Genomic DNA, 23721 nt, shown 5'->3' with positions numbered 1-23721 from the left:
GGAGCTCCATCCAATGGTGAGTTAAAGTGGTATTTGTGATTCACGACTACTTACCCAACATTAGTATCTCACCACACTAATGCTCTTGAGCCATCAAATCCTCAAAGAAATATTTGAATGTCTAGTGTGAAGTCATAGAGTAGAAGAGTTACTGTAGCAAAGATGAACAAGCAGTTGATCTCATTATGCCCCAGTGAAGTCTCATTGTTTGCTGTTTGTTGTTATTTATTGTGATAGTTGTGTTGTAGCTAAACGCTCTTGTTGTGTTGCTGTGTGCAGGGATGGTGGTTTTAGTCTTATTTATGTAATCCATTGTCTCTTTGTGCCTTTCCCCTGTGTTTTTGTGTGTTAATAAAGCTTGTTAAATTTAAAACACTTGTTAAAGTGTTTTCAGGACAAATTTTTGTAACAATAAAAGGGCGTTGTGTCCTTCAGCAAAAAGGACGTGTGTACATCATGTGTACAGCCGGGTGAGGATGGAGCGGAGTGTGTGTGTTCACCAGTTCTCTGTTTTTTGGGCTCCTGTCCGTCACAGGAACTTAAAATCATCCTAACTTACCTCCATATAGCACCCCTGCAAACACAGGTGGGCTGAAGACAGCTGTGATGGAGGCAATGGCGTCAGCAGGAGAGTACCTCCAGAGACGCAAGCACAAGATAGTGCTGCTGTAAAGGTGGAGGAGAGTGCCTCTGCCATGACTGCCCTTAACAGTGAGAATCTGTGGCTCTTCAGCAGAGCTGTGTCATACCAAGGCTGAAAACAGGGAACGTTTTTTATTGGTTCAAGGTGCTGGGTTGGGGGCTTTTCTTAGTCTTGTTAAAGACTGCTCTGAATTCCCTACCGGTAAATGAGCATTTACTTAACCATGCTGTTTCCTTCTTCAAGATATTTGCTATACTGTACTTCCTTTCATTTAGGAAGAAATCGGGGCAAAGCACTGTGCTCTAAAATTTTGAAAACTTGTCATAGGCTTTCATAGACATAATTAAGACCTGCTTATTCCTCTAAACTCCTTCTTATCTAAGTAGTTTACTTCAACCATACTCTCCAGTGCGTAATCTTCGGTCCTCAAGCCTCCATTTGCTTGAGGTCCCACATTTTAAGCTAAGCACCATTGGAAATAGAGCATTTTGTGTTGCGGGTCCAAAGCTGTGGAATAGTCTTCCTGATGAACTGCGAGCTTGTTCATCTGTAGATGTTTTTAAAACCAGACTCAAAATTCATCTTTTTAAACTAGCATATGGATGATTCTATGTATATGTCTCTATGGTTATTTTATGTTTGTATGTGCATTTACCTTTTATTTACTTTTTTAACTTTTTATTTATTTTTTTTTTCTTTTTATTATCTATTGTACAGTGTCCTTGGGTCTCTTGAAAGGAGCTTTCAAATAAAAATGTATTATTATTATTGTACACGTGGGGGTTCGATATAGGGTGGTTGGATCACTCTTCTTTCAAAAAGAAACTAGATGGAGACGGATAATTTCCTGGCAGTGCTGTCTTTTTATTTTTTTTCCGTTCGAAGCCACACTCTCTTTTTCTATACACTTCCCCTTTTTTTTCTTACATCACATGACTTCTTCCACCAATCATAAATCAGGATGAATACTTGTAACAGCAAACAAAGAACAGTTACTCCCTTAAATATTTTGACTTAATTTCTGCCAGCATAAAACTTTAAACTATAAAAGGTAAAACAATTTAAACTATAACCTTTATTCTATCCATTAGCCTAATTTAATCCTTACATTATTATTAAACTCTGGAATTGGACGGTTATACGCATAGATATAAGGGATTTTGTTTAAGCTTGTAAAGTAGTATTTAAAATCTAATGTATTCAAACGAGTATTTCCTTTTTACTCAATTGTCCTTGCAGGAAAATGCTAGGTTTCCTCAAATGTTTTTAAGTCCCTGCACATGCGTACTTCTACTGAGGGGCGGTGCCGTTGGATTCTGCTCTGTTCATTAAAGTTGGGAGTCGACTCCGAGTCTGACACCAAGAGACCAGAATCGATGGAGTTGATTCTAAGGATTGATTCCCCACAATCGATTCCAGCAATTAAGACTTCATGGAGGTTTTTACTTTGTGTCTGATGTCGGATTATAAAGAATTTATGGGAATAGTGTAGTGCAATTTTTAACATATTTTATACCACAGTTTCTTGAGTTTGTGTATTTACATAAATCCTCTCCTTTTATTTAAAGGTTGTATATAGCCTACTTTTTTAACTTAAAAAATAAAGTTTTTTTAATGGATTGGATTGGAATCAACAATTAAAAAATATATATCACAAATTCATTCTTTTATCCATTTTCTGAACAGGGTCCCAGTCCTTCCAAGGGCATTACACTCTTGAAATTTCATCTGTGCTCTGTGTGGAGATTTATTTATTTATTTAAGCATTTATTATTAATAATTCATTCGTTCATTCATTGTCTGCAATGTCCGGTGCCCACCCGGAATTACTGGGCGCAAGGCAGGAACACGCCCTGGAGGGGGCGCCAGTCCTTTCTTATTAATAACACATCGAAATAATTGTACAGTAATGCCACAAATTAAGAAGGCACTCACACAAACTGCACATAACTCCATCAGAAAATATGTTTTACTTTGTAAGACGGGTAAAAATGAACCTCGCGTATCTGAGGAACGACATTTTGATTTCAACGTCTGTGTATGGAATCGATTCCAAAGCTTCAGAGTCGACACTCGGATTCCCGAACGTTCTGTTTGCTCAGAATCTGAGTCGATTCTTGTTATGGAGTCGACTCTCAGCTTTTCAGCCGAGTCCGGAGTCTTTGCCACTGCGTGACGCTTGTGTTTGTGAGGGGGTTTGAGTTCTCCACTTTCTGCACCGACCTGCAGCTGTAGTGGTTATAGTTTGTGGCTGAAGTTGTTAAAACCACACCATGCTCCGGAGCGTGTTAACCCGTGTTGTACCACAGTTTTCTCGGCTGTCTGTGAGCAGGTTCTCCGCCGCTGCGATCCCAGCTCCAAACCCTCAGCCGGAGGTCCACTACAACAAGGTGAGACACAGTTCAACTTAAGAACACGCTGAGGGAGAACAGGTCTGTTCACTTGGCTTGAGATTTAGCCTTTTCGGAGTTCTTTATATCAGTATTTTTTGTCTTTCTGAGCTGTTCAGCCTTTAGAAAGTTCATAGTATTTAGGACTTGGATTCTGCGCAGTGGATCAGACACATTTTTTAAACCAACAGCGTCCTGTGGGCCGCATTCTGTGTCCTGAGCTACTGTCTATGTCTTTACATCTAAGAGGTGGAACAACAAGGGAGGAGTGTCTCACAGAGTGGACACAGGGTTTAAAAACTCCAGCAGCTGCTGCTTTGTCTGATCATAGACATACAAAACTATCAGATTGTGTTTTTATATTTGTGTTCAGTCATTTTATAATGTATTGTTATTTCCTGCCCTTGATTTCTCTCAGCTCTTTATCAACAATGAGTGGCACGATGCAGTGAGCAAGAAAACCTTCACTACCATCAATCCATCCACAGGAGAAGTCATCTGTGAGGTCGCAGAGGGGAATAAGGTGTGTGTGTGTGTCTGTCCGAACTCATCAGACAAGAAGCGACTCCCAGCGGTGACCCTCTAAACCAAAGCTGAGCAGAGATTACTTTGGATAACACTCACTTGTCGTCTCTTGTTTTCTTGAATTTGTGTTATTTTTAGGCGTTGGTGATTTCGGATGCTCTTTAATCTCAACAAATGAGTGTTCCAATATTCATCCTCAGTGCCACATTAAAAAAAGTTCTAGGGAACACACCCTAGAGGGTGTGCTAATCTTTCACAGTGCAACGCACACACACCTACACCTACACTTTTGACTCACCAATCTAGCTACCAACATGTGTGTTGGACCGTGGGAGGAAAACGGAGCACCCGGAGGAAACCGACGCAGACACAGGGAGAACACACCACACTCCTCACAGACAGTCACCCGGAGGAAACCCACACAGACACAGAGAGAACACACCACACTCCTCACAGACAGTCACCTGGAGCAGGACTCGAACCCACAACCTCCAGGACCCTAGAGCTGTGTGCCTCCTGTGCCACTGTATCGTCCTACTGTAAAGTCTAATTGCATTTTCTAATAATTAAACATACATATTAGATTGCAATTAATCAAGTTTAATCAATTTAAGTATTTACTTGAATGTTTGTGTGAGAGATAAAAACAGAAAACACATACGCAGGTAGTGCTGGAATACATGTTAAACTGTTTAGAGGAATCAGTATCTTTTTACTTTATTATAACATCTCAACTTGGTTTTGATGATTTCTGAGGGAGAACACTGCTGTGAGAATTTGACCAAAGCTGGTCAAAGACATTTCATTAAGGACTGTGTTCACTTGTGGAAAGGGGGGGGGGGGGTGCTCTTTAAAGCTATAGGTAAGATCTGGGGATTTGGAGACCTCTGTGGTAATTGCATGCCACATGAGGAAGAATATTTTGTAGTATGGGTTGTGCTTCAGATCTTTCCTGAGTCTCTCAAAGCTGTATGCACTATAATGTAGTGTTGTTTCAAAATCGTGAAGCTTTACATTTTGTTAAAGTATCAAACATATTGCAGTTTTAACAAAAAATAAAATTGAAAAATTGAAAAAGCAGGTATATATTTTTATTTTATTTAGTTGGATGATGTTAGCACAATTCCTTAACCTGTTCATCTCTCTTTGTCCCCCTCCTCTTCTCTCAGGTGGATGTGGACAAAGCAGTGAAGGCTGCCAAGGACGCTTTCCGGCTGGGCTCTCCATGGAGACGAATGGATGCGTCTCAGCGCGGGATGCTCCTGTACCGTCTCGCTGACGCCATCGAGAGAGACGCAGCATATCTAGCCGTGAGTGACAGAGTTAAACGAGTCAATAAATCTAAGAAAGTTTGTTAATTTAAAACATAATAAAGTACTTTCAGTTCTCTTGTCCATCCTAGAAAGCTACATCAGTTTGGGATCTCCCACAAGTTGAAATTAGCATTGCTCGCATCCAAAGTTCAGGGAACAGTATTATTCTGAATCATTGGCAAAGCACACATTCAGTGTTCTGTCACGACTGGGTTATGAAAGAGTCCAGATAATGTGCTAGATGTGAAACACTGGTCATGTGACAGGGGCGTGGAGTCAGAAGGTAGGTCAGAAAAGGAAGGGATTTTCTCTTATTGCTTGTGCTGTGTCTAGTTTGGTGGAGAAAGGAATGCACAGTCATTGCCCTTATCCCAGACATAGTTCCTCAGCGAGGGCTCGTTTACTCGCCAAACTTTTAGCTTTGTGCTGGACCCTTGTTCTCCACAGAAAAATTTAGGTTCTGAGTGCGGCTGTAAATCTTTGCAGTGTCCAGTCTTCGAGGCGGAGTGTAACCTGTGCCTCATTTTTTGTTTGTTACCTTGATCCTGTTTTTTTTTTTGAGGTATTTATTGTACTTTATTTGTCATTTGTGTTTGTGCTACTTTGTACATTAACAAATGTATTTTTTTAGTATTAAAACCAAAACAATTGAAACAGTGTCTGTGGAATTGTGTACGGTGGCCCAGAGATTCAAACTGCAACATAAATTCAGAAACAAACAAATGCTGAGACCAAAACCAGCTTAAAAACAGTCATTTCAGAACATTCATGAGTTTTTAAATGGAGAATGCAAAAACAAAAAGAAAGAGCAAAAACACTGGAGGGGACCTATTATTGTGCCGTTACCAAATGCTACAAATAAATTATTCCAGTCTTTTGCTGACTTTGCAAAAGACAAGAATGGGTCTCTGTTTAGAGGCAGCTGAGTTTATCCATAAAAACAGATCTGAGTTATGCAACAAAGGCTCATGGGAGAGTGGGAGATGTGGTCTGCTTCCTGTGTTGAAGGACTCTGATAAGAGATCAGTTGTTTACAAGGTTTAAAGATTCTTGCCTTCATAGAACGGTTACATATTGATTTAACACTGTTTTAAAAACCCTTTATTTGACTGGGATATGTTCATTCATCCATCTGTTCAGAATATATGTAGTTCAGTGTGGTGGCTGTAACATTTTATGCCCTTCTGTGTGTGTGTGTGTGTGTGTGTGTGAGAGAGAGAGAGAGAGAGAGGCTCAGTTCAAACAAACTAAAGTCAACACAGCCTTTTGCACTTGACTTTGTCTTCATTTAATTCTCACTCTTCTCTCCTCTTTGCAGGAGCTGGAGACTCTGGACAATGGAAAGCCTTATGCAGTGGCTTATTCAGTGGATTTGCCCATGGTGGTGAAGTGCCTGAGGTAAGACCTGATGATGAATCAAACACGATCCACAGAAGTATCCAGCAGTTGCAACATTAAATATATGTTTATTTGGAAATAGGACACTTGTAACAGATTTTACTGTAAAACAGAAGCGTATTTGATCTCTTCTGGATTTTCCTTAAACTGGAACCTGGAACTAATCTGATGTGTTTACGAAGCTGCAGTGTCTGTAAATGGGTAAGAAACCAGTGTCTTAGTGCCGTATGCTTGGCTTTCTCTCTCTCTACTCACCGCAGAAAAGCAGCATTTGGCAGAGACTGGCAAATGTTGAAAACCATAAATTGAGATGTGGATATTGCTCTGTTCCTTCTCCATAAGTCGGTAATATTGACTTATTTTGGCACGTACAAATAACACATTTTTTTCTTCCTTTAAACACACACCGTTCCACCTTAAAAGACACTGAGCTTCTGAACGTATACAATCCAAAGAGCAGTAACTTAAACTGGAACAGAAGTATATCAATCTGCTCTCACAAGGTCAATTTGGACGGCGTGCCGCGAAATTCAGCCAGCGGCTTCCCCTCAACTCTCTCTGAAACTGAAAATTATTTTCCAAATGCACAAGCTTGGTTACGTTGTTTGGCAGCAGTAGGGTCACTTTTAAGTTGATAGTGACAGGAGTGTCTTTACCGTAGTCGTTTTCTTTGGGACGAGCCGTTTAGTGGAAGTGTAATGTGTTGCTTCAAAACACGTGGCAGAGTTCAAGAGAGTTCAGTTTTTAAAAGCCCAAGTGGCTTTTAAAGTGGCCAAGGGGAGTGATTACATTATGCATAAACACAGCTGTGTAACAATACATTACCCCTTGTGCATTCCTACAGTCTTCAGGTCAAAACAAAATCTGACATTATGATTTTCAGATCACAATCTGTTTTACACAAATCTGGCTAACGTGCCCTGTTTGCATACTGAGGACATCTTTTTACATTAGCCCAGGGATGGGCAATCTTATCCGTAAAGGGCCGGTGAGGCTGCTGGGTTTTAGTCTATTCTGGCCAGGGCACCACTGATTTTACTGCTTTAATTAATTGGTCTCTGTAAAACAAGTGACCTTGGGACCTCCTGGTTGTTTGGAACAAAAACAAGCAGCCACACCGGCCCTTTGTGGATAAGACTGCCCACCCCTGCGTTACACAGATAACACACAGTAACGTGCAGAAGTCTTAGGCCCCTAAGATAGTGATATATATTTAAACTAAAGCCTCTCAGTGAGTGTGGGGCTGGTATAAAGTTATATGTAATCACAGTAAACACAAAGAACAGTGTTTTGTTCAGATTCTCCTTGATTTACATGAATTTGTTAAATCCACAGGACACATTATTTAAAATCATTATTAATTCACCACTAAAACTAGGTACTAGATGATGACCTCCAATAATACACACTCCACGAGGAGAGACTTGGACAAAGTTAAACACATTCACACACAGAGGATCACACTGGAGGAATGTGACTGGGTTTATTCTAAAGTTTATTCACAAATAAACACTCACTGCTCAGATCAATAGCTTTTTAAATCTCACAATCTCTGGTGCTAAAACATTTACACAGTACTGTGTGTGTGTGTATGCGAATATTTTTTGTATTATATTTGGTTAAAGGATTATTTTGACGGTTTGTTGAGGGCTATTTCATTTATAGGGCTATTCCATTTCATTTTCTTAAAAATCATTGTTTTATTTGTACATCATACTTAAAACAAGAATTTATTTAGAGTATTTGCTATTTATAATTATTTAAAGGTTAAAATGCTGCGCGGTGGCGCAGCAGGTAGTGTTGCAGTCACACAGATCCAGGGGCCTGAAGGTTGTGGGTTCGATTCCCGCTCCGGGTGATTTTATAGCCACCACACTCCTCACATTCCTGTGTGACTGTGACACTACCTGCTGCGCCACCGTGCTTTGTCTAAAAGAGCTCAAAGAGCTCAATATAAATGACTTTGTCACTGAAGTCAATGTTTTACACTGAATATTGCATATAACGCGAGTGTTCAGTGATATTTCTCATAGTCAACAGTGAAAAGACTCCATCTTCATTGTTAAGCTGTCAGTCAGTCATTAGACCACCCCCCTCTCCACTGATGTCATGCCTCCAATGCTAGATTATGGCAAAATATTTGAAACTGAAAAACAAGGATGTGAAAAGTATCTGAAAGTTAAAAAAAAAAAAAAAAAAAAAAAATCTGAAAAATATCAAAATATATTGGAAAGTGAAAAATGAAAATAAATTATTTATTTAAAATAATTCCAGGATTGAATCAAAATCCTATTTAAACTGGAAAAAAATCATCCTACACTTATTTTAATTTTGAATATATCGTTATATTTTTCATATATCTAAGTTCAATCTAAAGATTTGATCTTTAAATTTCAGGTTTTTTATATAAAAGTGTATAGATTTATTCATGTGTCACCCTCTCTGTGTGGTTTGCAGGTACTACGCTGGCTGGGCAGATAAATGGGAGGGAAAGACCATCCCCATTGATGGAGACTTTTTATGCTACACTCGCCATGAGCCCATTGGAGTGTGTGGTCAGATCATTCCTGTGAGTGTGTGAGAGCGGATTGAGGCTTCCCTCTTAAAAAACTGTCAGTGTTGAACAGCAGTGGGGGCTTCTGTCACTAAACCATGTATCTACAAACAGGCAACTTTACAGGAGAAGGAAAAACCTGTAGAGCTTTGAGTGGACAACGGTGGAACAGGATTTTTCCCAGGGGTGTTTGGATAGTTTCTATTGGTCCGTTCATCATGAAAAAATAACAGTACAGAGCTAATGTTTTGAAAGCAGTGATATTCTACAGTTACCTGCCTTTCTCTTATTTACATTCTGTATTAATGTAATATCTATTACATAAATGTAAATCTAATTAGAGAAAGAGAGATCAACACTTCTCATAACAAAGCTTCATAAAGGTTTCATATTATAATATCCTCATTTTCGATTATTATGTTTTTAGTTAGGGTTCTCTCTGTGTTGGTGTGGGTTTCCTCCGGGTGACTGTCTGTGAGGAGTGTGGTGTGTTCTCCCAGTGTTTGCGTGGGTTTCCTCCGGGTGACTGTCTGTGAGGAGTGTGGTGTGTTCTCCCTGTGTCTGCTTGGGTTTCCTCCGGGTGACTGTCTGTGAGGAGTGTGGTGTGTTCTCCCAGTGTTTGCGTGGGTTTCCTCCGGGTGACTGTCTGTGAGGAGTGTGGTGGGTTTCCTCCGGGTGACTGTCTGTGAAGAGTGTGGTGTGTTCTTTCTGTGTCTGCGTGGGTTTCCTCCGGGTGACTGTCTGTGAGGTATGTGGTGGGTTTCCTCCGGGTGACTGTCTGTGAAGAGTGTGGTGTGTTCTCCCTGTGTCTGCGTGGGTTTCCTCTGGGTGCTCCGGTTTCCTCTCACGCTCCAAAAACACACATTGGTAGGTGGATTGGTGACCCAAAGTGTCCATGTGTGTGAGTAAATGTGTGTCGCCCTGTGAAGGACTGGCTCACCATTCAGGGTGTGTTTCTGCCTTGCACCCAATGATTCTGGGTAGGCTCCAGATCCACCAATGTATCTCCGTGTTTGTGGATGTTTAGTTACACAACATTTGAACACAGCAGCTGTCCTTCACACTGTGTGAAAATTTCATGACGAACGACCAATAGAAATACTCCAAAGTTATTGTTGAAAGTTAAGAAGGTTTTTTCCTCCTGTAAAGTAACTTCTGGAGATTCCTGTTGTTTTTTGGACAGCGACGGTATGTGAGATGTGTTTTGCAAATATGTGTCATGCTGTGTTGTGACAGTTTCCTTCCTATGACGAGTGGTGTTTGTGTTACTGAACCAGAGAACAGAGAAGGAAGGAATGAGAAAACGGATGGAGGGGGATGTCAAAGGAACGAGTGCCTGGTTCATTTCTGGCTTATGTAGAGAAGAGCCGGCCAAGGATAAACTAGCAGATAATTTTAGGACCAAGTTTCTGTTACAGATTATTGGCAGTGTTGTAGTTGTACTACATTCATTTTGGTAGAAATGTTAGAGGAGAATAAAGTCAATTTTATTTTACATGACAAACAGTGGTGTAGTGTGAAAAATGTTCATTTCTAGTTTTAATTTCCTGGAAACTCCTGTAAAACACATCATGGAAAACATTCCTCTCTTTTTTTTTTTTTTTTTTTTTTAATCTCCAGTTCAACCATTTTACCCTCAATAGCAGAGGAGTCAATCTCAGTGTGGGTAGTGGGCCACGTTATACTCACCTCAATGTCAGGTACAGGCCGGACCATTTATTCTTTCACACACACACACACACACACAGAGAGAGAGAGAGAGAGAGAGAGAAAAGGAGAAGGAGAAGGCAAGCATGGTGTGAGCGATGAGGATGTGAGAGTAAATGCAGCACGGGCGGTTCACTAGCGAGAGGGAAGTGACAGTGAAGACAGCGTGTTCCCTCTTAGATTAAATAAACCTGATGCATTAAATCAACTCTTTACAGATGAATTAGGTTGTGGTCATTCCTCCTGCAGTCAGTTCTATATCCGTGGGTGTGACAGGTCCCAAAGTGGGCCTTAAATCAAGAGCAGCAATGTGAAGCACTGCTCTGATACCAAGCAGGTTGGAGGGATTCTTTAACAACTGGACCCCACTGAAATTAAATGGCATACACCTGCCTCATGGTATTTAACAGCAATGCCATCTTTGTAGCTCCAGCACTAAACTAAACATATCTGGACACCAAAGAGTTGTGTTATTTAGAAATGTATACAGAGCACTCTATTTTATTTCTTTTCATATAAGATTTTCACATTCTGTCTCTTGCTCTTCCTCTTGTTCTCCCAGTGGAACTTTCCTCTCCTGATGCAGGCGTGGAAGCTGGGCCCCGCTCTGGCCACAGGGAACACTGTGGTGATGAAAGTCGCAGAACAGACACCTCTCACTGCCCTTTATGTGGCCAATCTGATCAGAGAGGTGAGGTTTATATATATACACACACACACACACACACACACACACACAGCTGTACTTTGTCACAGAGATAAAGACAGACCTCTGCCCCCCGGCAACTACCTGTATCTCATTACAATCCTCGGCACATAAAATACACTCTGCAGGTAAATATGGTCCATTACTTACTTTATATATGACACACATTTTTCACTTTCTCCCAAACTGGTGGGTAAATAAAAGCCAGTTTGTTTATTCTCACAGAAACAGTACATCAATCTGCCATGACCATAACACTCGCTGGTACGTGGATCAGACCCAGCAGTGCTGCTGGAGTTTTTAAACCCTGTGTTCACTCTCTGTCCACTCTTTGAGACACTGCTCCCTCGTCGGTCCACCTTGTAGATGTAAAATCAGAGACAGTAGCTCATCTGTCGCTGTCACCCTCTAGTCCATCATCAGTGAACACTGGACACCCACCACAGGACGTAGTTGGCTTTGCGGACTATACTACAGGGCATTTAAAAACTCCAGCATCACTGCTGTGTCTGATCCACTAACACACAAGCACCATGTCAATGTCATTACAGTGTCATACCTGCTCTGTTGTGGTCCTTAACAGTGAAGAACAGGTTGTATGTAATGTATTTTTACAGCCAGTAAATAATTAAGGTGTGCAGTGGGTCTCGACTAACACACCGTTTAAGGTGGAAAACGAATTCTAATAAAGCTTCCACTTTATCAAATCAAATCAAATTTATTTGTATAGCGCCTTTTACAACTTACGTTGTCACAAAGCAGCTTCACAGTTTCAGAACAGAACATTTAAATCAAAGCCCAATGCAAGCAAGCCGAAGGCGACAGTGGCAAGGAAAAACTCCCTCGAGGCTGGAAGAAGACACCTTGGGAGGAACCAAGACTCACAAAGGGGACCCATCCTCCTCTGATCAAACTATAGATTGAATTTTAAATGATCACCAATGAAGTGACATTATGCTACATAATAATAATAAGGTGAGCAGCTGGTCTGGTCTGGTCTGGTGTGGGCCGCAGGAGAATCCAGCAAACAATCTTCCATCAGTGGGCCACCATTTTCTCAGAAAACAGTACAGGGAAGCAGTTAGTTTGGTTGAGTGCAGCAGAGAAAAAGAGCATGTGAATATTTTCATTAGTGTAGTGACGGATCTGACTGTAACAGACTGGGAGTAGGGAAACCAGAAGGAGCTCAGGCAAAGACATCCTTCAGCTCCAAACAAGAGAAATTGTGAGCACATCATCCGAGTTTACCCTGATTCCCCATGTCCATGAGTTCCTGAAACAACACCCTTAAACTAGACAGAGGTTAGTTGCCAAAGGCTAAACTGAACAAGTGTGTTTTGAGCCTAGACTTAAACATAGTGACTGTGTCTGCGTCCCGAACACTAGCTGGAAGATTGTTCCAGAGCTGAGGGGCTTTGTAGGAGAAGGCTTTCCCCACCGCTGAAGTCTTATGAATTCTGGGTACTAGTAAGAGGCCGGCGCCCTGAGATCTGAGTAATCTTGGTGGTTCATAGTGTGTGATGAGGTCTTGCAAGTATTCAGGGGCGAGACCATGTAAGGATTTATACGTGAGTAAAAGAATTTTGTAATCAATACGGAGTTTAACTGGAAGCCAGTGAAGGGCCGATAAGACTGGGCTGATATGATCAAATTTTCTTGTTTTAGTGAGGACCCTGGCTGCAGCATTTTGAATTAGCTGGAGTTTACTCAAGTTTCTACTGGAGCATCCTGATAAAAGTGCATTGCAATAATCTAATCTTGATTAAATAAAAGCGTGAACTAATTTTTCCGCATCTGGGAGGGATAAGGAGTTTCTTAACTTAGCGAGGTTCCGAAGATGTAGGAAAACTGTTTTTGTAATGTTACCTATATGCTGATTAAATGATAGATCTGGGTCAATTATAACACCCAGATTTTTAGCTGATGAGCTCGGGAGAACAGGGAAGTCAAAATTATGTATTAAGTCTGATACCTTATTTATAGCAGGTTTTGGACCTAGAAGGAGAACCTCGGTTTTGTCGCTGTTTAGCAGAAGGAAATTGTATGACATCCAATGCTTCACTTCTTTAACACAGTCCTCCATTTTCTTTAGTGTAGGTTTGTCATCTGGTTTGGCTGATATGTATAACTGTGTGTCATCTGCGTAACTGTGGAAGGTAATGCCATGCCTGCTAATAACTCTGCCCAGTGGCAGCATGTATAATATGAATAGTAAAGGTCCTAAAATGGAGCCTTGGGGAAATCTCATTTTTGTATGTATAGAAGAAACATTATTTACTTTTACAAACTGGTAGCGATCTGTGAGGTAAGACTTAAACCATGATAGGGCCGTCCCTGTTATTCCAACCATGTTTTTTAATCTTTCTAGCAGAATAGTATGATCAATTGTATCGAAAGCTGCACTGAGGTCTAGTAGAACTAGCATGGATACGCAGCCTCGATCAGAGGCGAGAAGAAGGTCGTTTGTTATCTTAACTAAAGCCGTTTTGGTGCTATGGTGTGGCCTAAAACCAGATTGAAATTTTTCATATTTGTTATTCTTATGCCAGTATGACCTAAGTTGTTGGGCCACAACTTTTTCTAATATCTTAGATATGAAGGGAAGGTTAGAGATGGGTCTGTAATTGGATAGTACACTAGGATCAAGATTCGGTTTCTTGGTCAGGGGTTTAATAACTGCTAGTTTAAATGCTTTGGGTATTTGACCCAGTCTAAGGACGAATTTATGATTGTTAAAAGGGGATTGATTATGACTGGTAATACTTCTTTAAATAGTTTTGTTGGTATTGCATCAAGTGTGCAGGTCATACAATTTGACGAGTAGATGATTTTCTCCAATTCAAGCTTTGGTAGTGGGTCAAAGTCCTCTAGTCTTTCTTCTAGGTTTTGTTCTATATCATCCACACCAGATGACAGACAGGCTGGATTTAGTAATATGGTATTTATTGCTTGTCTAATATTTTCAATCTTATTGTTAAAAAAGTCCATAAAAGCATTGCTGGTGTGAACAGCTGGGATCTGTGGATCAGTAGCTGCCCGATTGTTTGTAAGTTTAGAGATTACATTAAAGATTGCTCTAGGATTGTCTTTATTATTTTCAATCAGTGAGGACACATGTGCTGAGCGTGCATTGACGAGTGCCCTTCTATATTGGATAAGGCTGTCTTTCCAGGCACAGTGAAATACTTCCAGTTTAGTCGACCGCCATTTCCGTTCTAATTTCCTTACGGTTTGTTTTAGGGTGAGTGTTTCTTCATTATACCAGGGAGTGAGTTTTTTCTGTCGTAGCGTTTTACGCTTAAGTGGTGCTACACTATCTAAAGTTGATCGAAGTGTGTTATCTAAGTAGTCTGTTAGTCTGTCCAGCTCCAGTGGGTCTGCTGGACTACTGACTGAGGTCAATAAATCAGTGATGTTTTCAGTAAATTTGGGGGCTGTAGATGGGGTTAGTGAGCGCTTTAGATAATAATGTGGGCATGTACATTTTTTAATATCTAAACTCAGTTCATATGAAATTAGGTAGTGGTCTGAGACTGTGGAACACTGAGGGAGAATATTTAGGTTTTTTATGTTCGTGCTCAGGGTCAAAACCAAGTCTAGTGTGTGATTGCAATAATTAGTAGGACCTGATACATTTTGTGTGAAACCAACAGAATCTATGATTGATGTGAATGTTCTTTTTTAGGGAATCATCACTTTTCTCAAAATGAATGTTAAAGTCTCCTACAATTATTAACTTATCACATGACACTGCTAAATTAGCAGCTAGTTCACCAAATTCTTTTATAAATTCTGAATAGGGCCCTGGTGGTCTATAAATGTTTAATAAGGAGATAGTGTTCTTATTTGTGGCGGGGTTAATTATGTTAATGTACATACTTTCAAAGGAAGTAAAGTTGTAACCATGTTTTTGGTTAATAATTAAATTATTTTTGTAAATTATACATAATCCACCCCTTTGCCCGTCAGTCTGGGGCTGTGTACATATTTATAGCCTGTAGGAGTGGCTTGATTTAGTGCTAAATATTCATCATTTCTGACCCAAGTTTCAGTAAGGCATAAAACATCAAATTTCTGATCCATTATTATTTCATGTATAATGACTGCTTTAGAGTTAAGTGCTCTTATATTGAGTAGGCCAAACTTTAGGTCTGAGGGGATGATACTTCCCTCTGTTCCTGATGGTTTAATAGTGATTAGGTTATTGGGGTTATATGGGGTTATTTATCAATAATGTATCCTCCAATATGTGCCGATAACTTAAAAATCTCTGCGTCTCATCAAACGAGACAAGTCTACTCCCAATGCCATAACCAAAAATGCATTTTTTCTTCTTTTATTTTTAACCCTTCAGGTGGGCTTCCCTCCTGGCGTAGTGAACATCATCACTGGGATGGGTCCGACTGCAGGGGCGGCCATTTCCACTCACATGGACGTCGACAAAGTGGCCTTCACTGGCTCCACTGAGGCAAGAGTTTAACGTTTTCTGATCAGTCGAAGAGGTGTGTAAACTGAGAGTTAGTGAATAATCTAATGTACGGTATCGTGCTTCATGTTCTGAAGGTAGGGCACTTGATCCAGAAAGCCTCAGGAGCAAGCAACCTGAAGAAAGTTACTCTGGAGCTTGGAGGGAAGAGCCCCAATATAATTCTGTCTGATGCCAACAGTGAGTACATCATCAGCCTAAAGCAGATGTTTGCAATTTGAACTTAAACACCTATTTTTGAACATTTTTGAGGCTGTAGATGAGATGGAAACTAGGTGTCTCTCTCTGAAGTGGCTCAGCTTTCTCTGCGTTGCTGGATGATGGTTTGGACATCCATGCATTTAAACACATGAAAATGGTTGAGGATGTTGCTCTGTTCATGGAAAGGTAGTGTTCAGAGTCAGTTCCACCTTAAGTAAGTAATAGCGACTTATTTTCCTGTTTCAGATGCATTGATGCAATGAGTTTCTGTGATCATTCAAACAGTGACTAAATATGTGGAGTCAAGTTGGAATCATTGGGCGCAAGGCAAGAATACACCCTGGAGGGGGCGCCAGTCCTTCACAGGGCAACACAGACACATACTCACACACTCACTCACACATATGGACACTTTTGAGTCGCCAATCCACCTACCAACATGTGTTTTTGGAGTGTGGGAGGAAACCGGAGCACAAGGAGGAAACAGGGAGAACACAGGGAGACACAGGGAGAACACACCACAGTCCTCACAGACAGTCACCCGGAAGAAACCCACGCAGACACAGGGAGAACACACCACACTCCTCACAGACAGTCACCCGGAGAAAACCTCTCACAGACACAGAGAGAACACACCACACACCTCACAGACAGTCACCCGGAGGAAAACCACGCAGACACAGAGAGAACACACCACACTCCTCACAGACAGTCACCCGGAGGAAACACACACAGCCATCTTCAGTTCATCTTCAGCCATGTGCTGTCAGTTTCGTATTAAAATATAAGGTTCCACCTTAAAAGATCCAGAGCATCTGAATGAACAAAGAGTGGGTTTGTCCTCCAGAATCGTCTACATTCCCTTTATATTGTGTTTGGCCAAAATGTTTATAGACCTACGATTGCACTTAAGATTCCTTCTGAAATGGAAGGGCGTTACCAGGTGGTTGTCTGTAATTTTTCTTTTCATCCTGGTAGTGGAAGAGGCTGTGGATCAGGCCCACCAGGCCATCTTCTTTAACATGGGTCAGTGCTGCTGCGCTGGCTCTCGCACCTACGTCCAGAAGAGCATCTACAATGAGTTTGTGGAGCGCAGCGTGGAGAGAGCCAAGAAGAGAGTGGTGGGAGATCCCTTCAACCTCAGCACTGAGCAGGGACCACAGGTACGGCCTTGGAGCATGAAATTAAACATTTAATGGAAATGTTAAATAGTGCTGACCAAAAATCATATTAATACTGGGATCTTGATTCATGAACTACTGCAAATACCGTGCAGTTTAACCCACTTTACAAAGTTTGTTTAATGCCAAAATTACAAGAGTTTTTTGCTAATGCCATTTACGTAGTAAATTGATATTAAAAGATTTGCAAACATTTTGGATTAACATCATCAAGGGTTTCGACATTTTGTTTTGGGAGGCTAACCGGTACAGTTTGGCCAGAAACTGTGTTACTCCAAAATATAGCAAGCACTTTACCATGGCCTTTACCAACTCTGCAGGTGCCACATAAAATCTCAAACAGCAGGAGTAGTGCTCAGAGTGTAGATTTATTGCAAAAATTCAGGAGCATCAGGCAACATACTTAATAATAGAGAAAGAATAAAGGCAAAACCACTAACTCTGGTAAGTTTTGTCATTAAATATAGTCAATAAAAACACTATTTAAACAGCAGTCTATACTTTAGCTTCATGAACTAGAGTTTCCAGGTTCAGATCTACACACGTGGACAAAGTTGTTGGTACCCCTCTGTTAATGAAAGAAAAACCCACAATGGTCACAGAAATAACTTTAATCTGACAAAAGTCAGACATTGCTTTTCAACCATGCCTCAACATTCATTCATTCATTCATTATCTGTAACCCTTATCCAGTTCAGGGTCGCGGTGGGTCCACAGCCTACCAGGAATCATTAGGCGCAAGGTGGGAATACACCCTGGAGGGGGCGCCAGTCCTTCACAGGTCAACACACACACATTCACTCATTCACACATTCACTCACACCTACGGACACTTTGGAGTCTCCAATCCACCTACCAACGTGTGTTTTTGGAGCATGGGAGGAAACTGGAACACCCGGAGGAAACCCACGCAGACACAGGGAAGACACACCAGACTCCTCACAGACAGTCACCCGGAAGAAACCCACGCAGACACAGGGAGAACACACCACAGTCCTCACAGACAGTCACCCGGAGAAAACTCACGCAGACACAGAGAGAACACACCACACTCCTCACAGACAGTCACCCGGAAGAAACCCACGCAGACACAGGGAGAACACACCACAGTCCTCACAGACAGTCACCCGGAGGAAACCCATGCAGACACAGAGAGAACACACCACACTCCTCACAGACAGTCACCCGGAGTAAACCCACGCAGACACAAAGAGAACACACCACACTCCTCATAGACAGTCACCCGGAGGAAACCCACACAGACACAAAGAGAACACACCACACTCCTCACAGACAGTCATCCGGAGGAAACCCACACAGACACAGGGAGAACACTCCTCACAGACAGTCATCCGGAGGAAACCCACGCAGACACAGGGAGAACACTCCTCACAGACAGTCACCCGGAGGAGACCCACGCAGACACAGAGAGAACACACCACACTCCTCACAGACAGTCACCCGGAGGAAACCCACACAGACACAGGGAGAACACACCACACTTCTTACAGACAGTCACTCGGAGGAAACCCACGCAGACACAGAGAGAACACACCACACTCCTCACAGACAGTCACCCAGAGCGGGAATCAAACCCACACCCTCCAGGACCCTGCAGCTGTGTGACTGCGACACTACCTACTGCCACATGGTTCAACAGAATTATTTTTAAAAATAAACTCATGAGACAGGCCTGGGCAGAAAAGATGGTACCCTTAATATTTTATTGCACAGCCTTTTGAGGCAATCGCTGCAATCAAACAATTCCTGTAACTGTCAGTGAGACTTCTGCAGCTCTCAGCAGGTATTTTGGCCCACTCCTCGAGAGTAAACTGCTCCAGTTGTCTCAGGTTTGAAATATGCCTTTTCCAGACGCAGGTTTCAGCTCATTCGTCGTCTTCCATGAAGTACACTTTGGCTTAAACAACGACGGATGGCGCAATCTGACCCTGATGTTCAAATTCAGTGTCGAATTTTCATTTGTTCATTTTCATAGAATGTTTATTTATTATGACTTTTGTCAGATTCAAGTTATTTCTGTGACCATTGTGGGTTTTTCTCATTAACCGAGGGGTACCACCAACTTTGTCCACGTGTGTAGGTGCTGTCAGAGGCAGAGAGTCCTTGAAAGCACAATATGCAAAACTAGTAACATGCTGCTTGTCTGTACTCTGCAACCTCATGGCTAATGATGAATATCAAGCAAAAAACACAGACATTCTAATTAATTGTTTCAAATTCTGTTTCAAGAGAAGCATTTTATTTTTCCTGAAGGTTGATGATGAGCAGTTCAAAAAAATTTTGGGCTACATCAGCAGTGGGAAAAAAGAAGGGGCCAAGCTCATGTGTGGAGGGGGTGCAGCATCAGACCGGGGTTACTTCATCCAGCCCACCATCTTCGGAGACGTTCAGGATGGAATGAAAATTGCCCGTGAAGAGGTACAACAGCAATTAGCCTTGACTCACTTACAGCCTGGAAAATGAATGAATAATTTTTGTTAAAGTACAAAATGAAGAATTAAATGACTTTGTAGAGCCTTAATGAACCAATTTATGGTCCATATGGTGCTTTCCCAATTCATGGTACCTACTCTACTCAACTTTACATGGTCCCTGGTTGGATTTCCACTACCACAGTTCGCCCCCAAAATATAGCTGGTGACGTTGCAAAACACAGTCTCTGGTGCAATTTGGAAACCACAACAACGGCAGTAGTAACGTTAAGCGGTGTTTGCTCATGGTGTATTGGCGTGTTGTTGTTGTTTGGGACTGAACACAGCTCTGTCATCAGTTCAGACAGATCAGTAGAGTTTGTTCCTTCCTTGTTGCAGCGTCCAGCTCTCGCTGGATTCTTTCATCGGCCACCGATCCAAGGAGCGTTTGAACCTCTTCAGCCCAATGCCAGGTTTACACTTTTTTATATTCCCCCCTCCCCCACCCCTTTCTACAGAGGCCCAGTTATACTTTCTTGTGGCTATACATTTTGAAAAACTGTATATTTAAGGGGAGAACATCAAAAACGTAGTTTTAAATGTTCAAATAATGGGGTTAATAATATAACAACACAAACGAATAAACAAAAACTCCAAATTGTGGAAAAGGAAAGAAGGAGCAAAGTGCGAAAGAAAAGGATGAAAGGATAGTGAAAAATAATTGAGAACAGGAGGTGTGAGGGGGACATCCTGGCCTAGTACCTCAGTGTAGTGTGAACTTGGGTGATATTAGTCCACAAGGTTTACCCTTAATGGTTTAGTACATTCTTGGCTTGTTTGGAGAGCCAAGAGACTCCAGGTACTAAATAAAACCCGGTTCCAGGTACTGGAACCACATTTACCTAATGGAAAGAAAAAACTCTGAGTAGAGTGGAGTAGACACCATGCAGTGGAAAAGCGCCAGTAGAGTGTGCCCCCCACATTAGGGTGGACATGTTTATATTAGATCCAGCATAGGTTCTCTAATACATCCAGGCCTCTATGGGACAGTATAACGGCTGTTGTGTAGCATGAAGGAGAGTCAATAGAGAAAGTGGCTGGTTGCTTCTTTAAGTGAAAGTGTATGTTCTTGACTGTATCGCACAGATCTTTGGGCCAGTGATGCAGGTTCTGAAGTTTAAGTCGACCGAGGAAGTGATCGAGAGAGCTAATGACACTCAGTACGGCCTGGCTGCTGCAGTCTTCACCACCGACATCAACAAGGCGCAGTACATCTCCAACGGCCTCCGAGCTGGAACGGTGTGGTATGTGTATAACTGAAACAGACCAGTAACATGCCCAGTTACTAATGATTCTCAACATTTCTACTTACCTCTGGGGTTTTTCACAAAGATGGATTTCTCAGTGACTTATGGAGATTTATGGAGTCCAAAATCCTAATCTATGCTCAGAATCCAACTCAGGATTTATTGACCACTCTACAGTTTACATTCATGTGGTTCTTGTTTTCCACTGCTTATGGCTCCCTCTGTTTTCTACAGGATTAACTGCTACAATGTGTTCGGCGTCCAGGCTCCATTCGGAGGATATAAGGCATCAGGAAATGGACGTGAGCTTGGAGAGTACGGCCTGGAAGCCTACACTGAAGTCAAAACTGTGAGTAACACAAACTGGTGTAGTGTCATGGTGCATTTACACTGTTCCGGAGCACAGTGGATGTATTTCCCATTTCCAAAGAGTCACAGGCTCTGTCAACAACATTCACACGGTGCAGGTTAAGTCCAGCACGTCTGAATCAGAAGATAGCAGGGGTCTGAGTGACCAGTCTACAATGCAGTGTGTGAAGCGGTCTTTCTGCGTTCAAAATGGACATGATTTCAATTGGATGACGTAGGGCAAGCCTTTATTACACCCACATGCAGCTAGCAGAGGAGGGGATAGGGATTCATATTTGTTGCCATGCTGGAGCAGTGTAAATGCACTGTTAAAGACCAGGATTAACTGTGGGTTTCCTAGTGTTACAGAGTAGTGCATAGTTGGTGTTCTCCGCCTAGAGAGAAACATGCTTCTTGTGACATACTTCCTATAAAAGGATCTTTTCTGAGTGTATCTGGTTTTCTATTTTGCTTTTCAGGTAACAGTTAAAATCCCACAGAAAAACTCCTAAATGTGACTCACGTCATCGTCATTTTCAAGAAAACAGAAACCTGTAATTGGACATAAATAATAATACAGTTCCAGTACAAAGCTTTTAGACTCATCCCTCTGTGCTGTACCTGACTGAACGATGATGAAAGTTGTGTGAAGCTGCTCCGTACCTGAAGCTCTGATAGAAAATGTATTTTTATAAATCTCCAGTTCAAAAGCACTTAAGAGCAAAATGTACGAAACAATCAGGGGAAAGATTAAAGTACTTAAGATGGAAATTAAATCCATTGCTCTGGTGTGTGTTATTCTTGTTCTGTTCTGAAATGGCTCACTGTTGCTCTGGCATTACTCCAACTTTTCTTTTTTTGGGTGGCTCTGGTTGTTTTTTTTTCCAACAGCTTTCTGCAGGAGCACATTCTGCTTGTGTGTAAAAACTGCAGCAACAATTTCTACACCTCCTCTGGAGGGAGGGAAATTTCTTTTAGCCACATAAACATCTGTGAGGTCAGGTGCTGAGTTCTGGACCACAAACATCACACAATAAGCCCAGTGTGTACAGTATGGATTCATGTATGGAGTTTAAGGTCAGCAGTGATTACTAGTTTACTGTGGAGTTCAGCTCAGGACCTGAGTCGACTGATTCTATGCCTCCTTCCTGATGGTAGGAGGTTGTACAGTGTGTGGCTGGGGTGGGAGGAGTCCCTGGTGATGCTCAGATTCTTTCAAAAACAGTGCGCAGGGAATTTGTTTCCACGGCCGAGCAGCTGCATCCAAGGCTTACGTCACCAAGCACAATGCAAAACGTTGGATGCAGTGGTGTAAAGCACACCACCACTGGACTCTAGAGCAGGGGAGATGTGTTCTCTGGAGTGACTAACCATGATTTTTTTTTACATGACAAGTGAGATTTTGAACAACTTCATGCTCCCAACTTTGTGGGAAGAGTTTGGAGACGTCCGCTCCCTGTTCCAACATGACTGTGCACCAGTGCAGGGCCATAAAGACATCGTGCTTTTCCACCGCATGGGTCCAGTCCTGCATGACTCTACACGGCTCGGCACGCTTAAAGCATGTTGCTTTTCCACTGGCACAGCTCCCCCGTGATCTGGAGGTGGTGATGTCACAAAACCCTGTCTCTAACAGGAATCACTGGCTTTCATAATCACAACAACGGTGGTGGTAAAGTTAGGCGCTGTTTACTCATCGTGCATTGGACCCTAGTTCTCACAGATCAGTTTTACTTGTTGCACGTTTGGCTTTCACTGGAAATTTTTGTCTGCCATCGGCCCAAGGAGCATTTAAACACCTCGAGGTAAAGTTATGGGCTGCTGTTGTGAGTCGGATAAAAATAAACTTGAAAGCTGCTGTAACAGCATTCTACAAGCTGTGGTTTCTGTTGGATTTAAATGAGCTCTGCATTTTGTGGTGATTGACATGGCTCTGGCCAATCAGTGCTCTGTGGGGTTTACACATCACCACGTAGTACCTACTCGGCGCGGTTGGAACCCGGAGCGAGCTGGGACTGAAAACTTGCCTGGTTCCAGAGGCCAGGTACCAGATTTGACCAGTGGAAAAGCAAAAGAGCAGAGTCGAGTAGTGTAGCTTTCATGCAGTAAAAAAGCGCCAATGGTAGAGTGACCAGATGTCCTCTTTTACCCGGACATGTCCTCTTTTTTAGACTTAAAAAATGTCCGGGCGGAATTTCACAAACGTCTGGGATTTTGTTTTTCTAGCGCTTACATGGAATTTCGAGAAACGTTTCGTTCACAAACGAGTCCCGCCCTCCCCTACTCCGATTGGTTCGCTTGAGTGAGAAGGAGGCGTGGTGAAGTAGCCTAAAATCTTCTGATTGGACGGTCTGACTGTAGAGCTACTGAAGACTCCCCGGAGATGTATCCTCTTTTTCACCATTTCAGATCTGGTCACCCTAGCCAATGGATGAGTGAGTTTCGTGTGTAAGAACGTGACTGGCCTGCACAGAGTCCTGACCTCAAACCGATAGATCACCTTTGTGATGAATTAGTGTAGAGCCAGGCC

General features: G+C 42.0%; 1 protein-coding gene across 1 annotated transcript; it reads left to right on the top strand.

Moving 5' to 3' along the window:
- Positions 1–2778: 2778 nt before the first annotated feature.
- On the top strand, positions 2779–21954 carry LOC136677170 (aldehyde dehydrogenase, mitochondrial-like). Its single transcript, XM_066654609.1, has 13 exons — positions 2779–3033; positions 3452–3556; positions 4728–4868; positions 6190–6269; positions 8727–8838; positions 11093–11221; positions 15591–15704; positions 15800–15902; positions 16902–17086; positions 19379–19543; positions 20683–20840; positions 21078–21192; positions 21671–21954. The coding sequence occupies exons 1-13, from the start codon at positions 2917–2919 to the stop codon at positions 21701–21703; spliced, it is 1557 nt and encodes a 518-aa protein (XP_066510706.1). The 5' UTR covers positions 2779–2916; the 3' UTR covers positions 21704–21954.
- Positions 21955–23721: the final 1767 nt, after the last annotated feature.

This window comes from Hoplias malabaricus, chromosome X2 (assembly GCF_029633855.1).
Source record: "Hoplias malabaricus isolate fHopMal1 chromosome X2, fHopMal1.hap1, whole genome shotgun sequence".
NCBI lineage: Eukaryota > Metazoa > Chordata > Actinopteri > Characiformes > Erythrinidae > Hoplias > Hoplias malabaricus.
The sequence above is the reverse complement of the archived record's forward strand: the minus strand, read 5'-3'. Positions and strand labels throughout refer to the sequence as shown.

Coding starts and splice junctions, on each gene's coding strand:
- LOC136677170 (XM_066654609.1), top strand. CDS start 2,917: ATGCTCCGGAGCGTGTTAACCCGTGTTGTACCACAGTTTTCTCGGCTG. Junction 11,222..15,590: donor TGGCCAATCTGATCAGAGAG/GTGAGGTTTATA, acceptor TTAACCCTTCAG/GTGGGCTTCCCTCCTGGCGT. Junction 19,544..20,682: donor TGAAAATTGCCCGTGAAGAG/GTACAACAGCAA, acceptor TGTATCGCACAG/ATCTTTGGGCCAGTGATGCA.